Raw genomic sequence first — 21,798 nt, forward strand, 5'->3', positions numbered from 1 at the left:
TAAGTAAAATGTTGGATAATTGGTAAGTTTATTGCACCTTCCAGGAACAAGTGTGATTTTCAGAATACCACCCTCCAAACAAGTGTGATATTCAAATCACCTACCCCTCAACAAGTGTGATATTCAAATCACTTACCCCTCAACAAGTGTGATACTCATGTCACCTCCTTGTCAAGTAGCCTGAGACTCAAACCATCTAGCTCTGAATAAGTATGATGTTCAGATTACCTTTTTACAAATTCTGATGACTATTGGATTTTATAAGCTTTGCAGGAAAGAACATCTTCAGTCAAAATTCAAGACAATAAGTGACCATTGGATCAACTGGACAATGCAGTTGAAATCTGCAGTAGAACTTAGTAGAACATGATATTTCAGTTTCAATGCTAAGAGTATATTTTTCACCTGAATAGATTACAATTTAATATATAACTTTACTCCCTTTTTGCAGACCTTTTGAAAGAACTGCTGATGACAATGACAAAATGTTCACCATTCTTCAGACATTTCCGTTTTTCCAAGAAAATATTCCTGAGAATGTTCTGAAAGAGTTATGTGTTATTGCTGTATTGGAAACATGGAAAGATCAATACTTTACAGGTATTGGATACAATTTATGAAATAGTTACACGTATTGGATATAATTTGTCAGTACTATCGGGATATAGTTACAGGAACTAGATACAATCCATCACATAGTTACAAGTATTGGATATAATTTGTCATTATTATTGTCTTGTAGTTACAGTTACTGGATACAGTTTATCACATACTTACATGAACTAGATACAATTTATCACATAGTTATAAGTATTGGATATAATTTGTCACATAGTAACAAGTATTGGATATAATTTGTCAATACTATTGTCATATAGCTACAGATATTGGATACAATGTATCACATAGTTACAGGAACTGGATACAATTTATTACTTAGTTACAGATATTGGATATAATTTGTCAATACTATTGTCATATAGTTACAGATATTGGATACAATGTATCACATAGTTACAGAAACTGGATACAATTTATCACTTAGTTACAGATATTGGATATAATTTGTCAATACTATTGTCATATAGTTATAGATATTGGATACAATGTATCACATAGTTACAGGAACTGGATACAGTTTATCACTTAGTTACAGATATTGGATATAATTTATCACATAGTTACAGGTACTGGATATAATTTATCACATAGTTACAGGTATTGAATATAATATATCACATAGTTACATGTATTGGATATAATTTATCACATAGTTACAGGAACTGGATACAATTTATCACATAGTTACAGGTATTGGATATAATTTATGACATAGTTACAGGAACTGGATACAATTTATCACATAGTTACAGGTATTGGATATAATTTATCACATAATTACATGTACTGGATACAATTTATCACATAGTTACAGGTATTGGATATAATTTATCACATAGTTACAGGTACTGGATATAATTTATCACATAATTACAAGTACTGGATACAATTTATCACATAGTTGCAGGTAGTGGATACAATTTATCACATAGTTACAGGTACTGGATATAATTCATCACATAGTTACAGGTATTGGATATAATTTATCACATAGTTACAGATATTGGATATAATTTGTCACATAGTTACAAGTATTGAATATACCCATTAATTTACTCATATTTGTTAGTCCATCCACATGTCTGTTGTCTGTCCAGCTTAAGAAGCTTTTACATAGATTAGTGTTATGGCACATAAGTGGATATATCTGTTCCTTGAACATATTTCTCAATGTAGATACAGTTGGAGTCATATTGTGACTGTGTAATATGTAGATATATTATGAGTACATATAGTAATGTAACTATGTAATATATAGATATATTATGAGTACATATAGTAATGTAACTATGTAATATGTAGATATATTATGAGTACATATAGTAATGTAACTATGTAATATATAGATATATTATGAGTATATGTAGTAATGTAACTATGTAATATGTAGATATATTATTTCTAAATATAGTAATAACAGTATATTGCATAAATTTGGAAATTATTTTATTTTTCGGAATTTGAAATTTTTCGATTTCCAATAACCAATTTTATTGATAGTACAAGTTTCATTCTGTATGTTATGATGAAACATTCAAACCTGATTCTAGTATAGGGTAAAATGCTGTATGATTATACTTGTATAATATTGTTTCTAAGCTTACCTTTTTATAGGGTAATATACGCTATGCCTATACTTGTATAACATGGTACTATCTAACCTTACCTCAGTATAGGGTGAGACATTCTATACTTATTCTTGTATAAGATTGGACTTTCTAACCTTATTTTGGTATAAGGTAAGACATTCTGTGCTTATTCTGGTATAAAATAAGACACCATGACATACTTATATAACATTATACTTTCTAACCTTATTCTGGTATAGGGTAAGACATGCAATGCTTATTCTTGTATAAGATTAGACTTTCTGACCTTATTCTGGTTTAAGGTAAGACAGTCTATGTTTATTCTGGTATACAGTAAGAGACCCTTATATTATGCTTGTATAATATTATAATATCTAACCTTAATCTGGTATAGGGTAAGACGTTATGCTTATTCTTGTATAAGATTAGACTTTCTGACCTTATTCTGGTTTAAGGTAAGACAGTCTATGTTTATTCTGGTATACAGTAAGAGACCCTTATATTATGCTTGTATAATATTATAATATCTAACCTTAATCTGGTATAGGGTAAGACGTTATGCTTATTCTTGTATAAGATTAGACTTTCTGACCTTATTCTGGTTTAAGGTAAGACACCCTAGTCTTGTATTTTTATATAAGATGAGACTTGCTAACCATATTCTGGTATAAGGTGAGACACCTGTATACTATGAGACTTTCTCACCATATTCTGGTTTAAAGTAAAGTAATTTTATACGATTAGACTTTCTAACCTTATTCTGGTATAAGGTAAGACAACCAGGTCTTGTATTTTTAAAAAAATACACATTCTAACTTTATTTGGGTATAATGTAAGACACCCTATTTTTTTTAATAAGATGAGACTTTTTAACCTTAATGTTTGGTATAGGGGAAGATACTCTGTTATTATACTTGTTTAATATTAGACATTATATCATTATATTAGGTTTCAAATATAACAAACACCATTTTTAAAAATTCATGTTGTATTTATTGATGTGTAACAAATTTCAAACCAGCATCATGTGACTCTTTGCATCCAATTAAATGTGGCAAATGCTGTCAATTCATAAAGATTTGGATTTATTTAACTTAAAATATGTATTCTGAAAAATAAAAGGCACACACACACGCACACACACACACACACACACACATTCCTTCCAAAAGGACAAATCACTTATTTATACATGTAATCCAAGTGTACAAACAAGTACTCCAAGCAGATAGATAGTAAACCATCTATAACATGAAAAAAATTCCATGAGCATATGTACAAAATGATTTATTTACCCCTCTGATCTTTTAATATCAATTACTGCTTCAAGTTTTCATATGTTGCAATTTTAACTTTACAAAGCACTTATGTGTTGCATTTCAAAACAATTTGTACCAGCTGTAACTATGAATGTTTTGCACACTAGTAGAGCACTAAATACTGGGTTACAACAAATCTAAATGAACCTAGTGAGACTCCTGACTCTAACTATTCAATGGACACTATTGTAAATGCAATGGACACTATTGTAAATGCAAAAGTTAATGGATTTCAGTGTCTTTATGTGACTTTGAATGCACTAATATACATGTAGTAATGTAAATATGGAAAAAGGATGTCAGAATGATAAAATTATTGCAACAAGGGTGAATATTTATTAAAAAAATAAAAAGTACTATTATGTTAGGGGAGATAATAAAATTGAAGGGAGGCAAAAAACACTATTATGTATAGCATCAGCAGCAATTGCTGATAACTATACAAAATAAAATAAATAAAACAAAATATAAAATAATAAGTACAACAAATAATATAAATGAAAACTTTTATACTGATCAATCTTTAGTTTAACATTTTATTTAAATTGTGAATTATGTATAAAGAGATACAGATTTTCTTAATTTAGCCAAAATTGTTAACAAGATTTATCCTTTATAAGCAATGACACCCTTGTACATCTGTGGGGAGGAGGCCATTTTGATATATATCATGAAACCATTACTCTGACAAATTATGTTAATAAAAAATTAGGAAATATAAGGAAATCATTTATTAAATTTTCAATGGGTGTATAATGAAATATTGAGTGGATGGTGATCTGTACATAGTTGATTTGTATGATGTACATGAAAGTAATATGTCAATGTTAGCACATGTAATATTATTAAAAGTATTGTGTCATGAATAATGGTAACCAGTCTGGTCACTTCATTACCTTTTATAAAAGTATTGTGTCATGAATAATGGTAACCAGTCTGGTCGCTTCATTACCTTTTATAAAGGTATTGTGTAATGAGTATGTAGATTAGGTAATTTTCAAAAACATATTTAAATATATATGTGTTAAGAAAACTAGTGCAATTAAAATTTCCAGTGCATGACCATAATCAGTTTTATTATTCTTTGTTAATGTCAGGTTTAGGCAAAGCGTATATTACCCTACAAAAACATAAGGTTAGAAACAATATTATACAAAAATATAATCATACAGAATTTTACCCTATACTAGAATAAGGTTTGAATGTCTCATCATAACATATAGTATCAGACTTGTACTATCAATACAGCTGGTTATTGGAAATTGAAAAATTTCAAATTCTGAAAAATATAATAATTTCTGAATTTATTTAATGTATTGTTTAATGTAACTATGTAATATGTAGATATATTATGACTACATGTAGTAATGTAACTGTAATATGTAGATATATTATGAGTACATTTAGTAATGTGACTATGTAATATGTAGATATATTATGACTACATGTAGTAATGTAGATATATTATGACTACATGTAGTAATGTGACTATATACTCTGTAGATATGTTATGAGTACATTTAGTATTTTAACTATGTAATATGTAGATATTATGAGTACTTGTAGCAATGTAACTATGTATTATGTAGATATATTATGAGTACATTAGTAATGTAACTATGTCATATATACATATATATATATATATATATATATATATATATATATATATATATATATATATATATATATATATATATATATATTATGTGTACATGCAATAATGTAACTATGTAATAAACTATGTAATATATAGATATATTATGAGTCCATGTAGTAATGTAACTATGTAATATATAGATATATTATGAGTCCATGTAGTAATGTAACTATGTAATATATAGATATATTATGAGTACATGTAGTAATGTAACTATGTAATATATAGATATATTATGAGTACATGTAGTAATGTAACTATGTACTATATAGATATATTATGAGTACATGTAGTAATGTAACTATGTACTATATAGATATATTATGAGTACATGTAGTAATGTGACTATATAATAGGTATATATATATATAATGTGTGCATGTAATAATGTAACTATGTACTCTGTAGATATATTATGAGTACATGTAGCAACGTAACTATGTAATATGCAGATATATTATGAGTACATGTAGTAATGTGACTATATACTCTGTAGATATATTATGAGTACATTTAGTATTATAACTATGTAATATGTAGATATATCATGAGTACATGTAGTATGTACATAGATACTGTGTAGATATGAGTAAGCATTATTATGACATGTGATCATAATACACCAACTTGAAGGATGAATTCATATAAAATATACATGAATGCATACTTTTACAGTGTTTGGCAATACTGGACTTCACTTGATACTAAAGGGGACAGTGATCCCTTTGACTCACCCATACCTCAATAAGGGAACAGAGGAGGACCAAAATTTAAGAACTCCAACCCCACTTATCATAAATGAACCAGAGGAATTTGTAAGTACAAAATACTTTAAAATTAACCATGTCACTTAACATTGTAAACTTTACTGCAAATTCATTTCTTCTGGATATAAATTTTCTTGGATTTCTAGAAACTTATATTTTTTATATATGTAATTTCATGTTGTGGGATGGGGTCCTGTTGTTTCCGCATTAATGGTTTAGGAACTGGTCAATTGGTTTCCCCACTAATAAACCAGTGTAAAATTAAATACTCTGATACAATAGTTGTAGTTAATTTGCATGATGTAATGGCAAGGGAATCAATGGTTTGGTGCCAGTATTAATACCCAAGAAATATTTATAAAAGGCATGCATTAACACTAAAACTGAAGGGGTGACATTTAAGCTGTCTTTTTTGTAAAAAAAGGCTTTTGCTTTTAATATTATTATAAATTATTTTCTCATTTTAGTATAGCAATTGCCAAACAGAAAGACTATGATTTTCCATGAAAAATCCATGCTAAATTATGACCATTATTCTCCAATCTCAGCAACCTAACTAAATCTTTGCATGTCAGTTTTTCACTTCTGCAGTAAGCCACACCCATTTATTGTTTCAAAAGTGAACAGATTCCTTAAAGCTGAATTATTTATAATTAAAAAATTATAATGGCATTCTTTGCTAAATTTTATTAAGATGCTGGAGATCATTTCTAATCATCTCTGTCATGCAGAAGTGCTACAGATATGTCAAAATTGGTTTTAAAAAATACTGGTGGTTGCAACAAATGTTGGAAATAATGTTAAGGAGTCCAAACTATTTAATTTCATTACCTGCAGTTTTTGAGTGATAGGCTTGTTGCAGAAGGGAAGGAAGCAATATCTTCATTGAGAATTGTATATAATGATATTGTTTTATCTATCGAATGATGGGACCCTGGCTGACTGTATGGACTAAAGAGCTCACTTTTACAGGTCACATATTTCACCTATGAATGCATACATTCAGGTCTGGACTTAACCAAAACAGGTATGTGTGAAAGCTTACCAGGAGCTTCCCATTGGTTATCGTTCTTCTCCGGTTCTTCCTCTACCGGATATACTGGCCACCATGTATAGCCTATCGTGTGAGGAAAAATGACATTAAATCCCACAAAACCAAACCACTGAATAGTAGTTTGAACTGTTTTTATTTGATCTTTCATTAATGATCTTTATCATTATAGCTGACAGTTGGCGACTGTTTCGGTACTTTGCAGAAAGTTGAAGGAAGAGATCAAAGTTCAAAGTGAATATTAAACTTCTTTTTTGTCTTGCTGAAGAAAAAATGGCTATTTATTTAAGTGTTTAATTTATAGCTTTATATATTATTTATATTTCTTTTCATTTATTGAATTTATGAAATTATTCTGCATTTGTTCCATTATGGACAAAGTGTATGATTTTTATAATTATGTTCTGTGTAAATGCCACCTTAAAAAGTCTATCAAAGTTATTTATGGCAATCTATTGAGATGGGTGTAAGAATAAACAACATTAAAATTAGTGTAGAACTAGTACATTTAATGTAATATGTAGCTTATAACATATCATACAGAAGTTCTGAGCAAAGCAATTTAAATTTTGTGTACTTTTTATTCATTTATTTATATTTTGCTCGTGTACAATAGGAATTATAACAATGAATTAAAATTTCACAGTAAGTATAAAATAAACAATGGTTCTAAGTTTCTTCAGTTACATTAGATTTACATTACATTGTATTTACATTGCATTGTATTGACGTAATATTTACATTTGATTTACATTGGATTGTATTTACATAATATTTACATCAGATTTACATTTGATTTACATTACATTGTATTTACATAATATTTACATCAGATTTACATTTGATTTACATTTCATTGTATTTACATAATATTTACATCAGATTTACATTTGATTTACATATTTGCAGGGTGTACAGTGTAATGACAAAAGATTCACATTGTGAATTTTTGAAAATACCTTCTTCAAGATATGCTAGAGTAATAGAAGTAAGTTAGTACTGATTTACCTTGTAAATTACATGTCCATTTTATTTCCCCTTGAATATTTATAGAAGTAATTACTAATTTACCTTGTAAATTAAATGTGCATTTTATGTAACCTAGACTGTTTATAACTTTACAATGGTATCGTGACTACTGATTTTGAAACATTTGTATCTTATGTACAATGAAATCAGTTGCTACCATTGTTTGAAATCTTTCATTACATCTGATAATTGTTTTGCAGAATTATCACCAATGACTAAGTTAAATGTTTTAAATGTTTTCTTTATCTTTGCTTTTTGCTTTGATTTTAACTGAGAAAAATACAGTAGTAAAATCATTGTTATAGAGTCACGAAAAGTTTTTTTTGGACAGTTCAGATCTATACAAGGATATTCAGCATTTATGTTTATAATATGAATATTATAAATTATTTTTTGTGGTAGATTAATTTTCCTTATCAATTTATGCTTGATACATATTTTACATTAAAATAATATCAAAAGTTGTTTTGTAATGTACAAAATGGTAAAGGTTTATCAGCTACTGTATTTATGGAAGAGAGAGCCAGAAATCTTGAACTGAACATGTTGCAAATACAATAATTATCCCCAGCAAATACACCAGAGAGAGAATACAGAGAAGATCAACTTGCTGTTGTCCTGTGGTCAGTATAAATTGTGGCCCACACAGCCACTGGAAAAAGTGGCCAGTCTCATTGAGTGGATCAAATATCCACCTAACACAGGTAATGATTACTGTATTGCAGCTCAGGTTTAGATCTTTTCATGTTCAATGGCTTTTTATTTTGTATTGCGCTTCTAACTTAATTGTCTTTGAAACTGAATTGAGCAACATGGCTGCATTCTTCAGAAATTCATTTCTTTTCATATTTACCTTCTTTGAAGTTGAGATCAGAATTTTATTGATTTCTTTTTATATTGCAATTATTTTATGGCAAGGTAAAGATGACAGCAGAATATTTGTTAAATAATGAATTTTAATTTGAATCTGTTTAAAACATGATACTTTGATCCTGTGTAAAACATAACAAAGTTAAAAGCTGTAAATAATCAAATATTGTCAGTCTTTATTTTACGCGTTACTATTTATGTATGATTTAAGCAAAGTGATGACATTTATTCTGTTACTGACTGCAGTGTTGGTGAGTGAGGGATACCAGGCACCTTTTATGGGGTTTATAAAGTTGGGCTATTGTCACGTGCTGCGGATGGTGGAGGTTATGCAAGCACTGCCAAATGGCAAGAGGGTATGTTTGATATGCCACCTTAGGTAACTGCCATAGACAGCAACAATTTTAGTATGTTTTCAATAAAGCACCATCATTGTCACTCTTGTCTATTTGTGTCTTTTGCAAACTAACAATCTGTAATTTTCTAATTATTCTCACTAGCTGTATGGTAGAAGTATATTCTGTGTTTTGATTCCACCATGATTGTCACTGTTGTCTATTAGTGTCACTGTTGTCTATTAGTGTCACTGTTGTCTATTAGTGTCTCATGCATACCATCAATCTATAAGTTACCAATTATTCTCATGAGCTGTATGGTAGAAGTATAGTCTGTTTTCTGACTGCACCATTTTTTGCTTCCTATAATTATCCATTGCTTTGATAACAAATAATAGCAATATCTATTTGTCACCTTGCAACTTATTTTAAAAGTTATTTCTTGATCAAAATATTTAAAATGTGATTTCTTTCTTTAAGAACAGATTGGAAATAAAAGCAATAGGCAGATATTGATTATGTATTTCCTATGAAAACTATAGTGTGTTAATTATTGTATACAAAACATAGATATCCCCTTACTTCCCACATGTTTTATTTTTTGAGTTTACCATTCCATGATCATTCCTTAGCTGGCCTGTGTTCAGTCATATGACTCAAGCAAATGTGACCATCTACAGGTACATGTATATGATTATTTTTCTGTAGTAAAAGTAAACTAATACAGCAAAGTGTAAATTTGATGGATGACACATATTGGAATGTTTTATACCTCATACATTTAAGGTCCTTATTTGTCCCCATAAACTCAAAAGGTCCATAAAAAGTCATATGTACTGCCCAGTCTGTTTCCATATATAACTTGTACACTGCATGTGTGTAGTTATGTGGTGCATGGTTGTAGTAATACTGTATACATTGGAATGGATTGATACGCATACAGTATTATATGACAGGCCTCTTGTCAGTTGGATTAATCTGGGACCAGTCAGTACAAAACCCAGGTATAATGACCTCAGCTTCACATTGGTCCTTGAACCTTTTATAGGGGTGGCTGACCAATCCATATACATTTTATGGGGTGACTGAACAGTCCATATAAAATTTTACAAGTGACTGACCAGTACATAAACATTTTTAGGAGTGACTGACCAGTCCATATACATTTTTAGGAGTGACTGACCAGTCCATATACATTTCTAGGGGTGACTGACCAGTCCATATACATTTTTAGGGGTGACTGACCAATCCATATAGATTTCTAGGGGTGACTGACCAGTCCATATATATTTTTAGGGGTGACTTACTAGTCCTCATACATTTTTAGGGGTGATTGACTATTCTATTGATTGCCATGATGCAATAAGTACCATGCAGCATTTGTTCATTATTGATCACGCAGACCAATAAATTGTTCTCTTGGTACAAAACATTTTCTGTCCAAATTTATCAGTTTTGCAGAGAATCAATTATCAGAACAAAAAAATAAACATTTCATTATGAATTCAGATAATCAGTGTTTTGCTTGCAAATAAAGAAAACATATTTGATTTGCAATCATCTTAAGAAATATTTGAAGATAGTATTATGTCATCATAAAAGCTGCCTGTCAGAACATTGGTAAATATTATTACCCACCCCCACCACCAGCCCCATTTTATTGTAACTGTACCATATGAAAGTACTGTTTTCTTTATTTTGTTGTTGAATAAGATGGAATGCACTGTGTGTGTACTCTTCACTGGTGAATTAAGAGAAATGCATGGTGTATGGACTCTTCACAGGTGACTTAAGATATAAGAATGGCACCCATCACTAATTTCACTCAAACAGATCACAGTGCGTATAGTGCATTTGATGTCCCTTGACTGACCCAAAAATTTAGTTTATTCAGATTTTGAAATTCTAGACAAGTTGTCACTCTAGACAAGTCATCACTCTAGAAAAGTCCTCACTCTATTTTTTTGAATTTTTTCTTAGAGTCACTGATGTATAGTTTTCCAAGAAAGTTGTAAGTTGTTAAAATTTTGCCAAAATTTTGTTAAAATTACTTCAGTAGTTCACGAACAAACACTTTGGAAGAATCAGCATCCAGGTGTTACCCAGCATTTTAGTGTATTATTTATTTATGTGTTTATAGTAGAGTAATCTGCATTACTGTGTGCACTGGACTAAGGAGAATTACTCTTGAGAGATAATATTTGGAGGTCAGTTGGTTTCGAACCCGGGACTCCTCATGCTAAGATATGGCATCTTAATTGCCAGCCCACACGTTCCAGCACTCATACTACCATGGCCACCTCCACATCACCACAAAATGATGTTTTGGCAAGGCTGATGTTACAGGTTGCATGCACATGAGTATTGATTTATGGCAAGGTGGATATTACACGTTGCATGCACATGAATATTAATTTATGGCAAGGCTGATGTTACAGGTTGCATGCACATGAGTATTGATTTATGGCAAGGTGGATATTACATGTTGCATGCACATGAATATTAATTTATGGCAAGGCTGATGTTACAGGTTGCGTTGCACATGAGTATTGATTTATGGCAAGGCTGATGTTACAGGTAGCATGCACATGAGTATTGATTTATGGGAAGGCGGATATTACACATTGCATGCACATGAGTATTGATTTATGGCAAGGCTGATGTTACAGGTTGCATGCACATGAATATTGATTTATAGCAAGGCTGATGTTACAGGTAGCATGCACATGAGTATTGATTTATGGCAAGGCTGATGTTACAGGTTGCATTGCACATGAGTATTGATTTATGGCAAGGCTGATGTTACAGGTAGCATGCACATGAGTATAGATTTATGGCAAGGCTGATGTTACAGGTTGCATTGCACATGAATATTGATTTATGGCAAGGCTGATGTTACAGGTAGCATGCACATGAGTATTGATTTATGGCAAGGCAGATATTACATGTTGCATGCACATGAGTATTGATTTATGGCAAGGCTGATGTTACAGGTTGCATGCACATGAATATTGATTTATGGGAAGGCTCAGGTTACAGGTTGTATTGCACATGAGTATTGATTTATGGCAAGGCATATGTTACAGGTTGCATTGCACATGAGTATTGATTTATGGCAAGGCATATGTTACAGGTTGCATTGCACATGAGTATTGATGTATGGCAAGGCTGATGTTACAGGTTGCATGCACATGAATATTAATTTTTGGCAAGGCTGATGTTACAGGTTGCATTGCACTTGAGTATTGATTTATGGCAAGGATGATGTTACAGGTTGTATTGCACATGGGTAAAGATTTATTCTATGGCCACCAGAGGATGGGTTATAATTAATTGGTTCTAAATAAAAGAGTTTGAATCATTACACATCCCCATTTCTAGTTCTTGCCAGTGAGGAATATAAGGCTCCATATGCAGCAATAATAAAGTCGGGCTCAGCTCGCGTGATGAAGAAAGTCGATGTCATCAAACATGATGGTAAATGGATGGTAAGTTTCACAAGCCATGGATTTAAATCTTCATTTGGTTATGTATCCATGCAGCAAAATGCAAATAGCTGGACCCAGTTCTGTTATATAATGCACAGGACTGTGATTGGTCTTCATGAGATTTATAGAAAATAACATGCACAGATTATTTTATTACAATGTATTTCATATAGTTCTACTCATGTATATTATTTTATTACAATTTATTAAATTGTAGTATACAGTAAGGTATGGGTACTGATAATGAGTGACCAATGGAAATAGCAGTATACAATAAGATATGGGTACTGATAATGAATGACCAATGGAAATAGCAGTATACAATAAGGTGTGGGTACTGATAATGAATGACCAATGGAAATAGCAGTATACAATAAGGTGTGGGAACTGATAATGAATGACCATTGGAAATAGCAGCATGCAACAAGGTCTGGATACTGATAATGAATGACCAATGGAAAGCACTATGCAACAAGGTGTGGGTACTGATAATGAATGACCAATGGAAATAGCAGTATGCTACAAGGTGTGGGTACTGATAATGAATGACCAATGGAAGTAGCAGTAGACAACAAGGTGTGGGTGCTGATAATGAATGACCAATGGCAATAGCAGTATACAATAAGGTGTGGGTACTGATAATGAATGACCAATGGAAATAGCAGTATACAATAAGGTGTGGGTACTGATAATGAATGACCAATGGCAATAGCAGTATACAATAAGGTGTGGGTACTGATAATGAATGATCAATGGAAATAAGAGTATACAATAAGGTGTGGGTGCTGATAATGAATGACCAATGGAAATAGCAGTATACAATAAGGTGTGGGTACTGATAATGAATGACCAATGGAAATAGCATGGTCACTGTGGTGAGAGATATCCAGTTTTGTTGCTTATTATTTTTAGGTTTTTCAAATTCTTAGTTTTTGACAAGTGCAACACATTTGAAATATTTATGTTTGGGCTCATATTCAGAAAATTACTACCATATCATATTTTGCTATGTAGAAGTTAAAATGTTCCTACAGGTTTTTTAATAATTTCAATGTTGAATTTTAAACTTCAGTTGTACTGTCACCATAATGGAAAAACAAAATATTATGTTGATGCGAATTCTACTTGAATTTTTTATATACTGACATAGAGCTTATCTATTGCTTTTTACTTTTTTTTACTTTAAAATAGAGATTGTTTTTTAAGTTCTTGCTTTTCTATATCCTAAAACAGAAATTATCTTCCACTCATTACTTTTTTAATTAAATTTGTAAAATTTAAATTATATGTCAAACTAATTTATGCTGCAAAATGTTTATCAGTATTTTAGACTTTGTTGCAACAAATATTACAATAACAATCATAGTAAAACTCCCCCTTAGCTGCATGCTGTTGTCATTGTACTAGAGCAAAATAAATCACAAGTTTCACTTTGATTTCTGCACCAATATTTGAACAGAAATTAATCAAGGACATACAAAAATGAGAGATTTTAACTACACAAACAGTATATTTACAATACACAGCTAAAGAAACTGATGTAGCTACACATACATTTGACATTATACAGTGGCAATGGTTTACCTACATACATGTACCTACATACATGTACATGTTCATAACATTGATACCAATATGTGCATACATATAAAACCAAACATTTATAGAGACTGAATTAATGTTGATACCAATATGTGCATATATATAGTGCACATACTGAAATATATTATCCACATATATTTTATGTTTCTATCTTATTGAACACAAATATGTACAATGTTAAACAGGCAATATGCACAAAGCATGCAAATGTGCAATTAAACAAATATTAAAACATACACAAAATTCGTACACATTGAGTAAATTTCAATTAAAGTGATTTTTAAGTTAATCTAAAGCAAATAGCCTTTAGAAAGTAGCAGGGAATTAGATATTTTTTATGAAAATTGCAGGCTGAAAACAAAATGGCAGCCTTGTCTGGACTAACAATTGGGGTGACTGGGTGCAGACTGGATCTGTTTAATGCACTTTCACTTAAATAAAAAATTAATAATGTACAAAATTACAAAAATCTTTACAAATGTATTACAGAGATATTATTTATCTGTTTTAGGAAAAACGGTCCAAACAAGTGGTTATGGGAAAGCTTGGTCCCTCAGACTCATTTGCTGAACTCAGTGTTCTATTGAATGAACAGATTACATGCTCCATTGTGACAGAAACCAAGGTGGAGCTTGGAATAATCCGACCTGATAGGCTGCAGGGTAATATTGCTGGAATCATATGATGGTTTTCTGGGTACAAATGTTTGCCACAGTACAACATAAAATTTTGAGAAATTGAGAAGTTCAAGCTTTCCTAATTACCGTGGCAAATATTTATCAATAGTAGACTTTAAATTAGTTTTATTCCCTTATGATAAATTACGTATTACATAAATTAAGAAATAGTCATGAAAAGAAACTTGTAAGATACAAAAGTTTATATTTTCATGCATGAAGTGCTATTTAGATATTTGCAAAGGATCTTATAAATCATAAAGATTTGCACTGCATATCAACCAGAACTGGTTTTATCTTTTCAGTTTTACCTTGTATATTTGTAATTGATTGAATTTTTTTGCTGGATCTTTTCAGTTCTACCTTGTATATGTGTCACTGATTGACTTTTTCAGTTCTACCTTGTATATGTGTAATTAACTGACTCTTCCAGGTCTACATTGTATATATGTAATTGACTGACTTTTTCAGGTGTACCTTGTATATATGCAATTGACTGACTTTTTCAGTTCTACCTTGTATACGTGTAATTGATTGACTTTTTCAGTTCTACCTTGTATACGTGTAATTGATTGACTTTTTTGGCTTGATCTTTTCAGTTCTACCTTGTATACGTGTAATTAATTGACTTTTTCAGTTCTACCTTGTATACATGTAATTCATTGACCTTTTCAGTTTACCTTGTATAGGTGTAATTGATTGACTTTTTCAGTTCTACCTTGTATACATGCAATTGATTGACTTTTCAGTCCTTTCTTGTATATGTGTAATTGATTGACTTTTTTGGCTTGATCTTTTCAGTTCTACCTTGTATACGTGTAATTGACTTTTTCAGTTCTACCTTGTATACGTGTAATTGATTGATTTTGCAGTTCTACCTTGTATATTTGTAATTGACTTTTTCAGGTCAGCCTGGCATATATGTGTAATTGACTGATCATAAACCAGTTAATGTACTGCGACAATTTTGTTGCTGTCTCGTTGACATGCTTAATTATCATGATGTTGTCATTGTAATCATGCCCATGACCCACTGGCTGTACGTTTGCATTATTTTGCCAGACTGGCCAAAATTTACTGCAGATGACTGCATGTTACTTTATGATGCTCTGGGTGTCTCTCAGTCTATTTATTTGCCTTCTCATTCCTGTGAACCAGTGCATGTCAGCCTCTTGGCAGCAGTGGTTTGCGTTCTTTGTGAAGGTCAGTTGTCTGTGTCATGCCCTCTGTTCCAGCACATTGTTGCCTGTGGCAAGAGGATCACCAGGCACATGTTATTCATCAATTTTTGTTCACTCCATAGCTGTGTTTCTTACGTAAGAAGGGACATGCGAATCCTGTTCACTTGCCACATTTGTGGGAAAGGGCAGACCAATGATAATTTGAGTGGCCTAAATTCCTACTGACTTTGAGACCCTGGTATTTGATTGGGTCTCTCACTGTGAAGCTAGATGCAAAGCTATTTGTAAGGCTATTGTATGAGGCATTGCCTCAAATTGCAGACTGCCATTATATCCCTTTTATATGGATTGTAATAAATGCCATGAACCATCACCCCGACTTCCATCCTAGATAAAAATTGCCTGAGTGGGTGATAGTATCGTTGTCATTGCTGAGTTAATAAACAAGCAACATTTCAAAAGTCTTGCAGTGAATCCAAACAATACAAACTGGATGCATTTAATGCAGTATCTACACCAATGTGATTCTGCCAGCTGTTCAGTATGCATAATCTGCCAGCTGTTCAGTATGCATAATCTGCCTTTGAGAAAGAAGAGATGATGCCAGCCCATCCCATGTTGCATATCTGATGTGGTCAGCCTTTATTATGTACTGGGATAGGCCAGCACCAGTCTTGAGGCCTGCAGAGTTAATGTTGATACTAAATCTGAGCATTGGCCCTGTCAGCAAAACACTATTAGTACTTAATTTCTAAAGTGATGTTGCATTGCACCCTTTTAACTGTCTGTTGTTTTAATCTAAAATACATTTTAAGGCTTCTGTTCCCTATAGGATTCACTACTCACAGTTAAACAGGTTAGTGTGCACACAGTCAAAATATTGAACCATTCTGGTCTGCATGAAATATCAAGGAGCATGCATACATTTTAGGCAGTACACATCCCTTGTTCTCAAGTTACAGTCCAAACTAAATGATTGCACAATATGACATACATTGTAAGAACTTGTACAAGCACTCGAAAAAGGAGATGGTATTGCTGTAAGTAATAGGGACCTTAAATATTTGTGGGAGGAGCATTTAACCATAATATGAGAGTGAGTGAGAGAAAGAAAGAAAGCACAGATCCACCAGCTGTTGTTGAGCCATGACGTATACTTGATATCTGTATACTTGATATCTATATACTTGATATCTGATGCAGGAACAACATATTTTTCAATTTACTTGTATTCAAACAATGGAGTTCAGGAAATAAAGGCTATGAAATCATCTTCTGGCAAAATCAAGTAAACTTTGTCATATGGTGCATGGCTACCCATAACAGCTTGCAATACCTGTTGCCTGCAACAGGTGGACTACCAGTGTTGGCATGAAGCTTTTAATAATTTCATGAGCACCAGAATGTAAGATGGATTCACAATCAAATGAATCCATCATTAAGACTTTTTCTCCAGCAGAAAACATGTCCGATATTTCACAGTGGTCCTGGACAGAGCAATGAACAATGGATTTGTGTCATGCTATATAAGGTGCAAGGTATTACCAACACAAAGCAGTGTGCCTCATTGATAGTAATTGGGTGTTTGTATGGGTGATATTTCTTGTGAAGTCTCAAATTCTTCCCTCGATTATTGGTGGGGGTAAGGCATTTGATGTGCAAAAACAGTTTCTCACAAAGAGGCTTAAAAAGTCCCATCTTGAAGTTTGCATCTAGGCGGGGTTATAACAACAACGTTCAGAACAACCTGGTGGCCAGAATCAACATTAATATCAATGTGCACAAGGTGCAAATGGCTTCTGGGCTTTTATTGGCATCCTCTATCTGTGGCTTGCGTTTTTCTTCCAGTTGATGAATGCAGTCTTGTATTGTTTGATTCTTCCTCTCTCTTTCCTCAATGAATTGGCTCACATCATTTTCACCTTGGGCCAACTTGTTTTTAATAGCAATGTGGTTGTTAAGCTGTGAGGGATGACCTATAACCCCAGCATACATTCTCTGAAGTGCCAATCATTATATGCACTTAATGGTTATATTTGCTTTGAGTCACAGCATCCTGTACTGCCATGTGTTCCATTTGATTCCACTGCAGGACTCTAATAACAGTCTCACATGCAATCTCTTCTCAGTGTCCTTCCTCATGCTTCATCCAAAAGTGTTTTTGCCTGTGAGCTTCCTGAAATTTAATTTAAAGACCACTTGGAATTTGTCAGTAGCTGGACTAATATTGGCTGAATAATGCATAATACTAACTGTGGGCACATGGCAAAAAAGACAGTAGTTTGATCAACTCCAAGTGAATTTATGTGTCTTAATGATCATCTCTCTATCCTGGCAAAAATGTTTGAGGGAACCACCATGTTCTTCCTGCTTCATGACTGTGCCTTTCTCTATAGCAGTCATCATAAGGAAACAACCCTTAAATTTTTTACCTGTATCAATCATCATGCTGGAATTAGCATCTGGGACATTACACAAAAACAATAGTGCTGTCTCCAATGACTTTCATCTGGGAGATTACACAAAAACAATAGTGCCATCTCCAATGACTTTCATATGGGACATTACACAAAAACAATAGTGCCATCTCCAATGACTTTCATCTGGGACATTACACAAAAACAATAGTGCCATCTCCAATGACTTTCATCTGGGACATTACACAAAACAATAGTGCTGTCTCCAATAACTTTCATCTGGGACATTACACAAAAACAATAGTGCTGTCTCCAATGACTTTCATCTGGGACATTACACAAAAATAAAATAGTGCTGTCTCCAATGACTTTCATCTGGGACATTACACAAAAACAATAGTGCCATCTCCAATAACTTTCATCTAGGACATTACACAAAAACAATAGTGCCGTCTCCAATGACTTTCATCTGGGACATTACACAAAAACAATAGTGCTGTCTCCAATGAATTTCATCTAGGACATTACACAAAAACAATAGTGGCATCTCCAATGACTTTCATCTGGGACATTACACAAAAACAATAGTGCTGTCTCCAATGACTTTCATCTGGGACATTACACAAAAACAATAGTGCCGTCTCCAATGACTTTCATCTGGGACATTACACAAAAACAATAGTGCCATCTCCAATGACTTTCATCTGGGACATTACACAAAAACAATAGTGCTGTCTCCAATGACTTTCATCTGGGACATTACACAAAAACAATAGTGCGATCTCCAATGACTTTCATCTGGGACATTACACAAAAACAATAGTGCTGTCTCCAATGACTTTAATCTGAGACATTACACAAAAACAATAGTGCCATCTCCAATGACTTTCATGAGTAAATGTCCTGGATCATATTCTACAGGAATGAAGAGTCATTCAGAGGCATGCTGTAAGAAAATTATGTCACTGAGTTAAAACTGTGTACTGAGACAATGACTTACTCTCAGTAATAAGTATAATCAAATGGATCATAACAGAGATACAGAGAGAAATGCCTTTTTGAAAATGAAATATATACAACTGCCAGGCTTCTACTGGTATTTTTAAAAATTAAGGAATTATATTTCTTCTACAGAACACATATACTTGTACTCAGAAATCTGAATGTACTTTATTCTTGGATTTTTTGTATTGGAATCTATATAGCATGTTTGTATGAATCTTATTTTAAAAATGTCGATGATTTGAGCAGAACTGAAATCATCCATAAATTCAAATGGTCCATGGTTTACATTTAATACATATGGTTATTCAGTAAAGACTACATTGGCAGGATTGGAGATTTTAGTGAATTAATGTTATACCAGAATGATTAAACACCAGACACAAGTTATTACTAATCAATTCAGTTTATATCTACTAATGTATCATTGTGATTTATATCCTGTAGTCCGATTAGTTTATCCAGGAAACAGAGAACAAATTATCCATGGTGTGTATTAACATTATACCCTATTTTAATTTTGCAACTATCATTCATGTTGTAATTCATATTTTAAGTTTCATTTTGTCTCTAATAACACCTATAGCATAAATATCTCACCATGGGCCCCCAGCAAACGTTTTGTACTGGGCCCCCTTTACTGTCACTTATTTTTTTTCTTGTTGGGCTGGGCCCACAATATAGCTGGGCCCCACAGCACGGTTGTACCTGCTACCACAGTAGTTACGCCACTGAATAACATATAGATTTCTAGTGAGAAAGTTAAGTTAAAGGAGATTATGATTATAGAAGTTATGGTATGCATGTTTGTTTCTTTTCGTTGTTTGAGCTCCAAACCTTTCAAGCTATATTGAGGTTAGCTCCCAATAGTTAGGGGCCTTTACATCACTTAAATGTGACCCCTACTTGTTTAAATCCACATTTATATGTGTCTTTAAAAGATTTATTTTTTGTTGAATTGATCCCGGAAATTGCTTCTGTGTGATAGCAATTGTATGTTTGCCTTCACTGTCATTTGCAGAGTTGGATGAGGTGACAATGCAGTTGTTTAAGCAATCCAATACCAGAACATTTGGAGACTTGACAAAGGTAAGATGGAATACTTTCTATATCTATGCATATCAAAAACTTATGCCAACTGCCTCATTCTGCAAATCCATATATTCATACTTGTAAAAACCTTATGACAACTAGCTCATGCTACAAAGCAGTCATACTTAAGAAAAATATATGCCAACTTCCTTTACAAGTACTTACATTCATGCTTATCAAAAAGTGCTTAAAATGTAAAAGTAGTTCCTGTATGCCAATATATCCACATAAATATGCCAGCAATTCAACCATGCAACTAATCTAAAACTAATTAAGATAAAGACTTTCAACTTTCAAGAAAAAATTAATAATGTTAATAATAATACTAATGTTAATAATAATAAAAATGTTAATGATAATAATAATTTTAATGATAATAATTATGATGATGTTGAAACTTAAAGACAGCAGCGCATCTGTCTAATAAGACTGAAACATAATATGCAGCTGATGAAGGAGACTTTAACGTGGCAAGGCATTTGCCCCTGGGGACTTAAATTTGTCAAACATGGCAAGGCATTTGCCTGTGGAGACTTAAATTTGTCAGGGAATTTGTCAAACATAGCAAGGCATTTACCCCTATAGACTTAAATTTGTCAGGGAATTTGTCAAACATGGCAAGGCATTTACACCTGGAGACTTAAATTTGTTATAGAATTTGTCAAACATGGCAAGACATTTGCCCTTGGAGACTAAAACTTGTTAGGGAATTTGTCAAACCTAGCAAGGCATTTGCCCTTGGAAACTTAAGCTCATCCGGTAATTTGTCAAGTGAAACAGGGTGGATTTCAAGTGAGAATATACATAATAAGGCATATGTTGTGTGAGATTTGAGTATAGCAGGGAATCTGTCACAGATGATTCAGTAAATAAAGCTGCCAAACTAAACTTGAAAATTTCGAGGCATCAGTCACTTAAACATAACAGTTTAAAAAGTTATCTTGATAAATGGTTCATTTCACTCACATCACAAAATTCCAAATTTAATTTCCATTGTTCAATTCTAAAAGATACTGGTATTCAGTATTAAAAAACATACTCTTATTCAGTACTAGAACAAACTGGTATTTAGTATTAAAAACATACTCTTATTCAGTA

The 21,798-nt window shown here is 32.3% G+C and overlaps 1 protein-coding gene across 1 annotated transcript in view; it reads left to right on the top strand.

Annotated features, from left to right (window-relative positions):
- The window catches only part of LOC149779801 (cyclic nucleotide-binding domain-containing protein 1-like), a 43,866-nt gene that overhangs the window by 17,289 nt on the left and 4,779 nt on the right, over window positions 1-21,798 (top strand). Inside the window, exons 6-13 of the mRNA XM_089936466.1 lie at window positions 452-600; window positions 5,865-6,004; window positions 7,180-7,241; window positions 7,917-7,995; window positions 8,608-8,740; window positions 9,153-9,262; window positions 14,843-14,993; window positions 20,630-20,697. Coding sequence (XP_089792592.1) covers window positions 452-600; window positions 5,865-6,004; window positions 7,180-7,241; window positions 7,917-7,995; window positions 8,608-8,740; window positions 9,153-9,262; window positions 14,843-14,993; window positions 20,630-20,697 — 892 coding nt within the window. The remainder of the gene's footprint in view (window positions 1-451; window positions 601-5,864; window positions 6,005-7,179; window positions 7,242-7,916; window positions 7,996-8,607; window positions 8,741-9,152; window positions 9,263-14,842; window positions 14,994-20,629; window positions 20,698-21,798) is intronic.

The sequence above is a fragment of the Sinohyriopsis cumingii genome, chromosome 16 (genome assembly GCF_028554795.1).
Source record: "Sinohyriopsis cumingii isolate HCF-2022 chromosome 16, ASM2855479v2, whole genome shotgun sequence".
NCBI lineage: Eukaryota > Metazoa > Mollusca > Bivalvia > Unionida > Unionidae > Sinohyriopsis > Sinohyriopsis cumingii.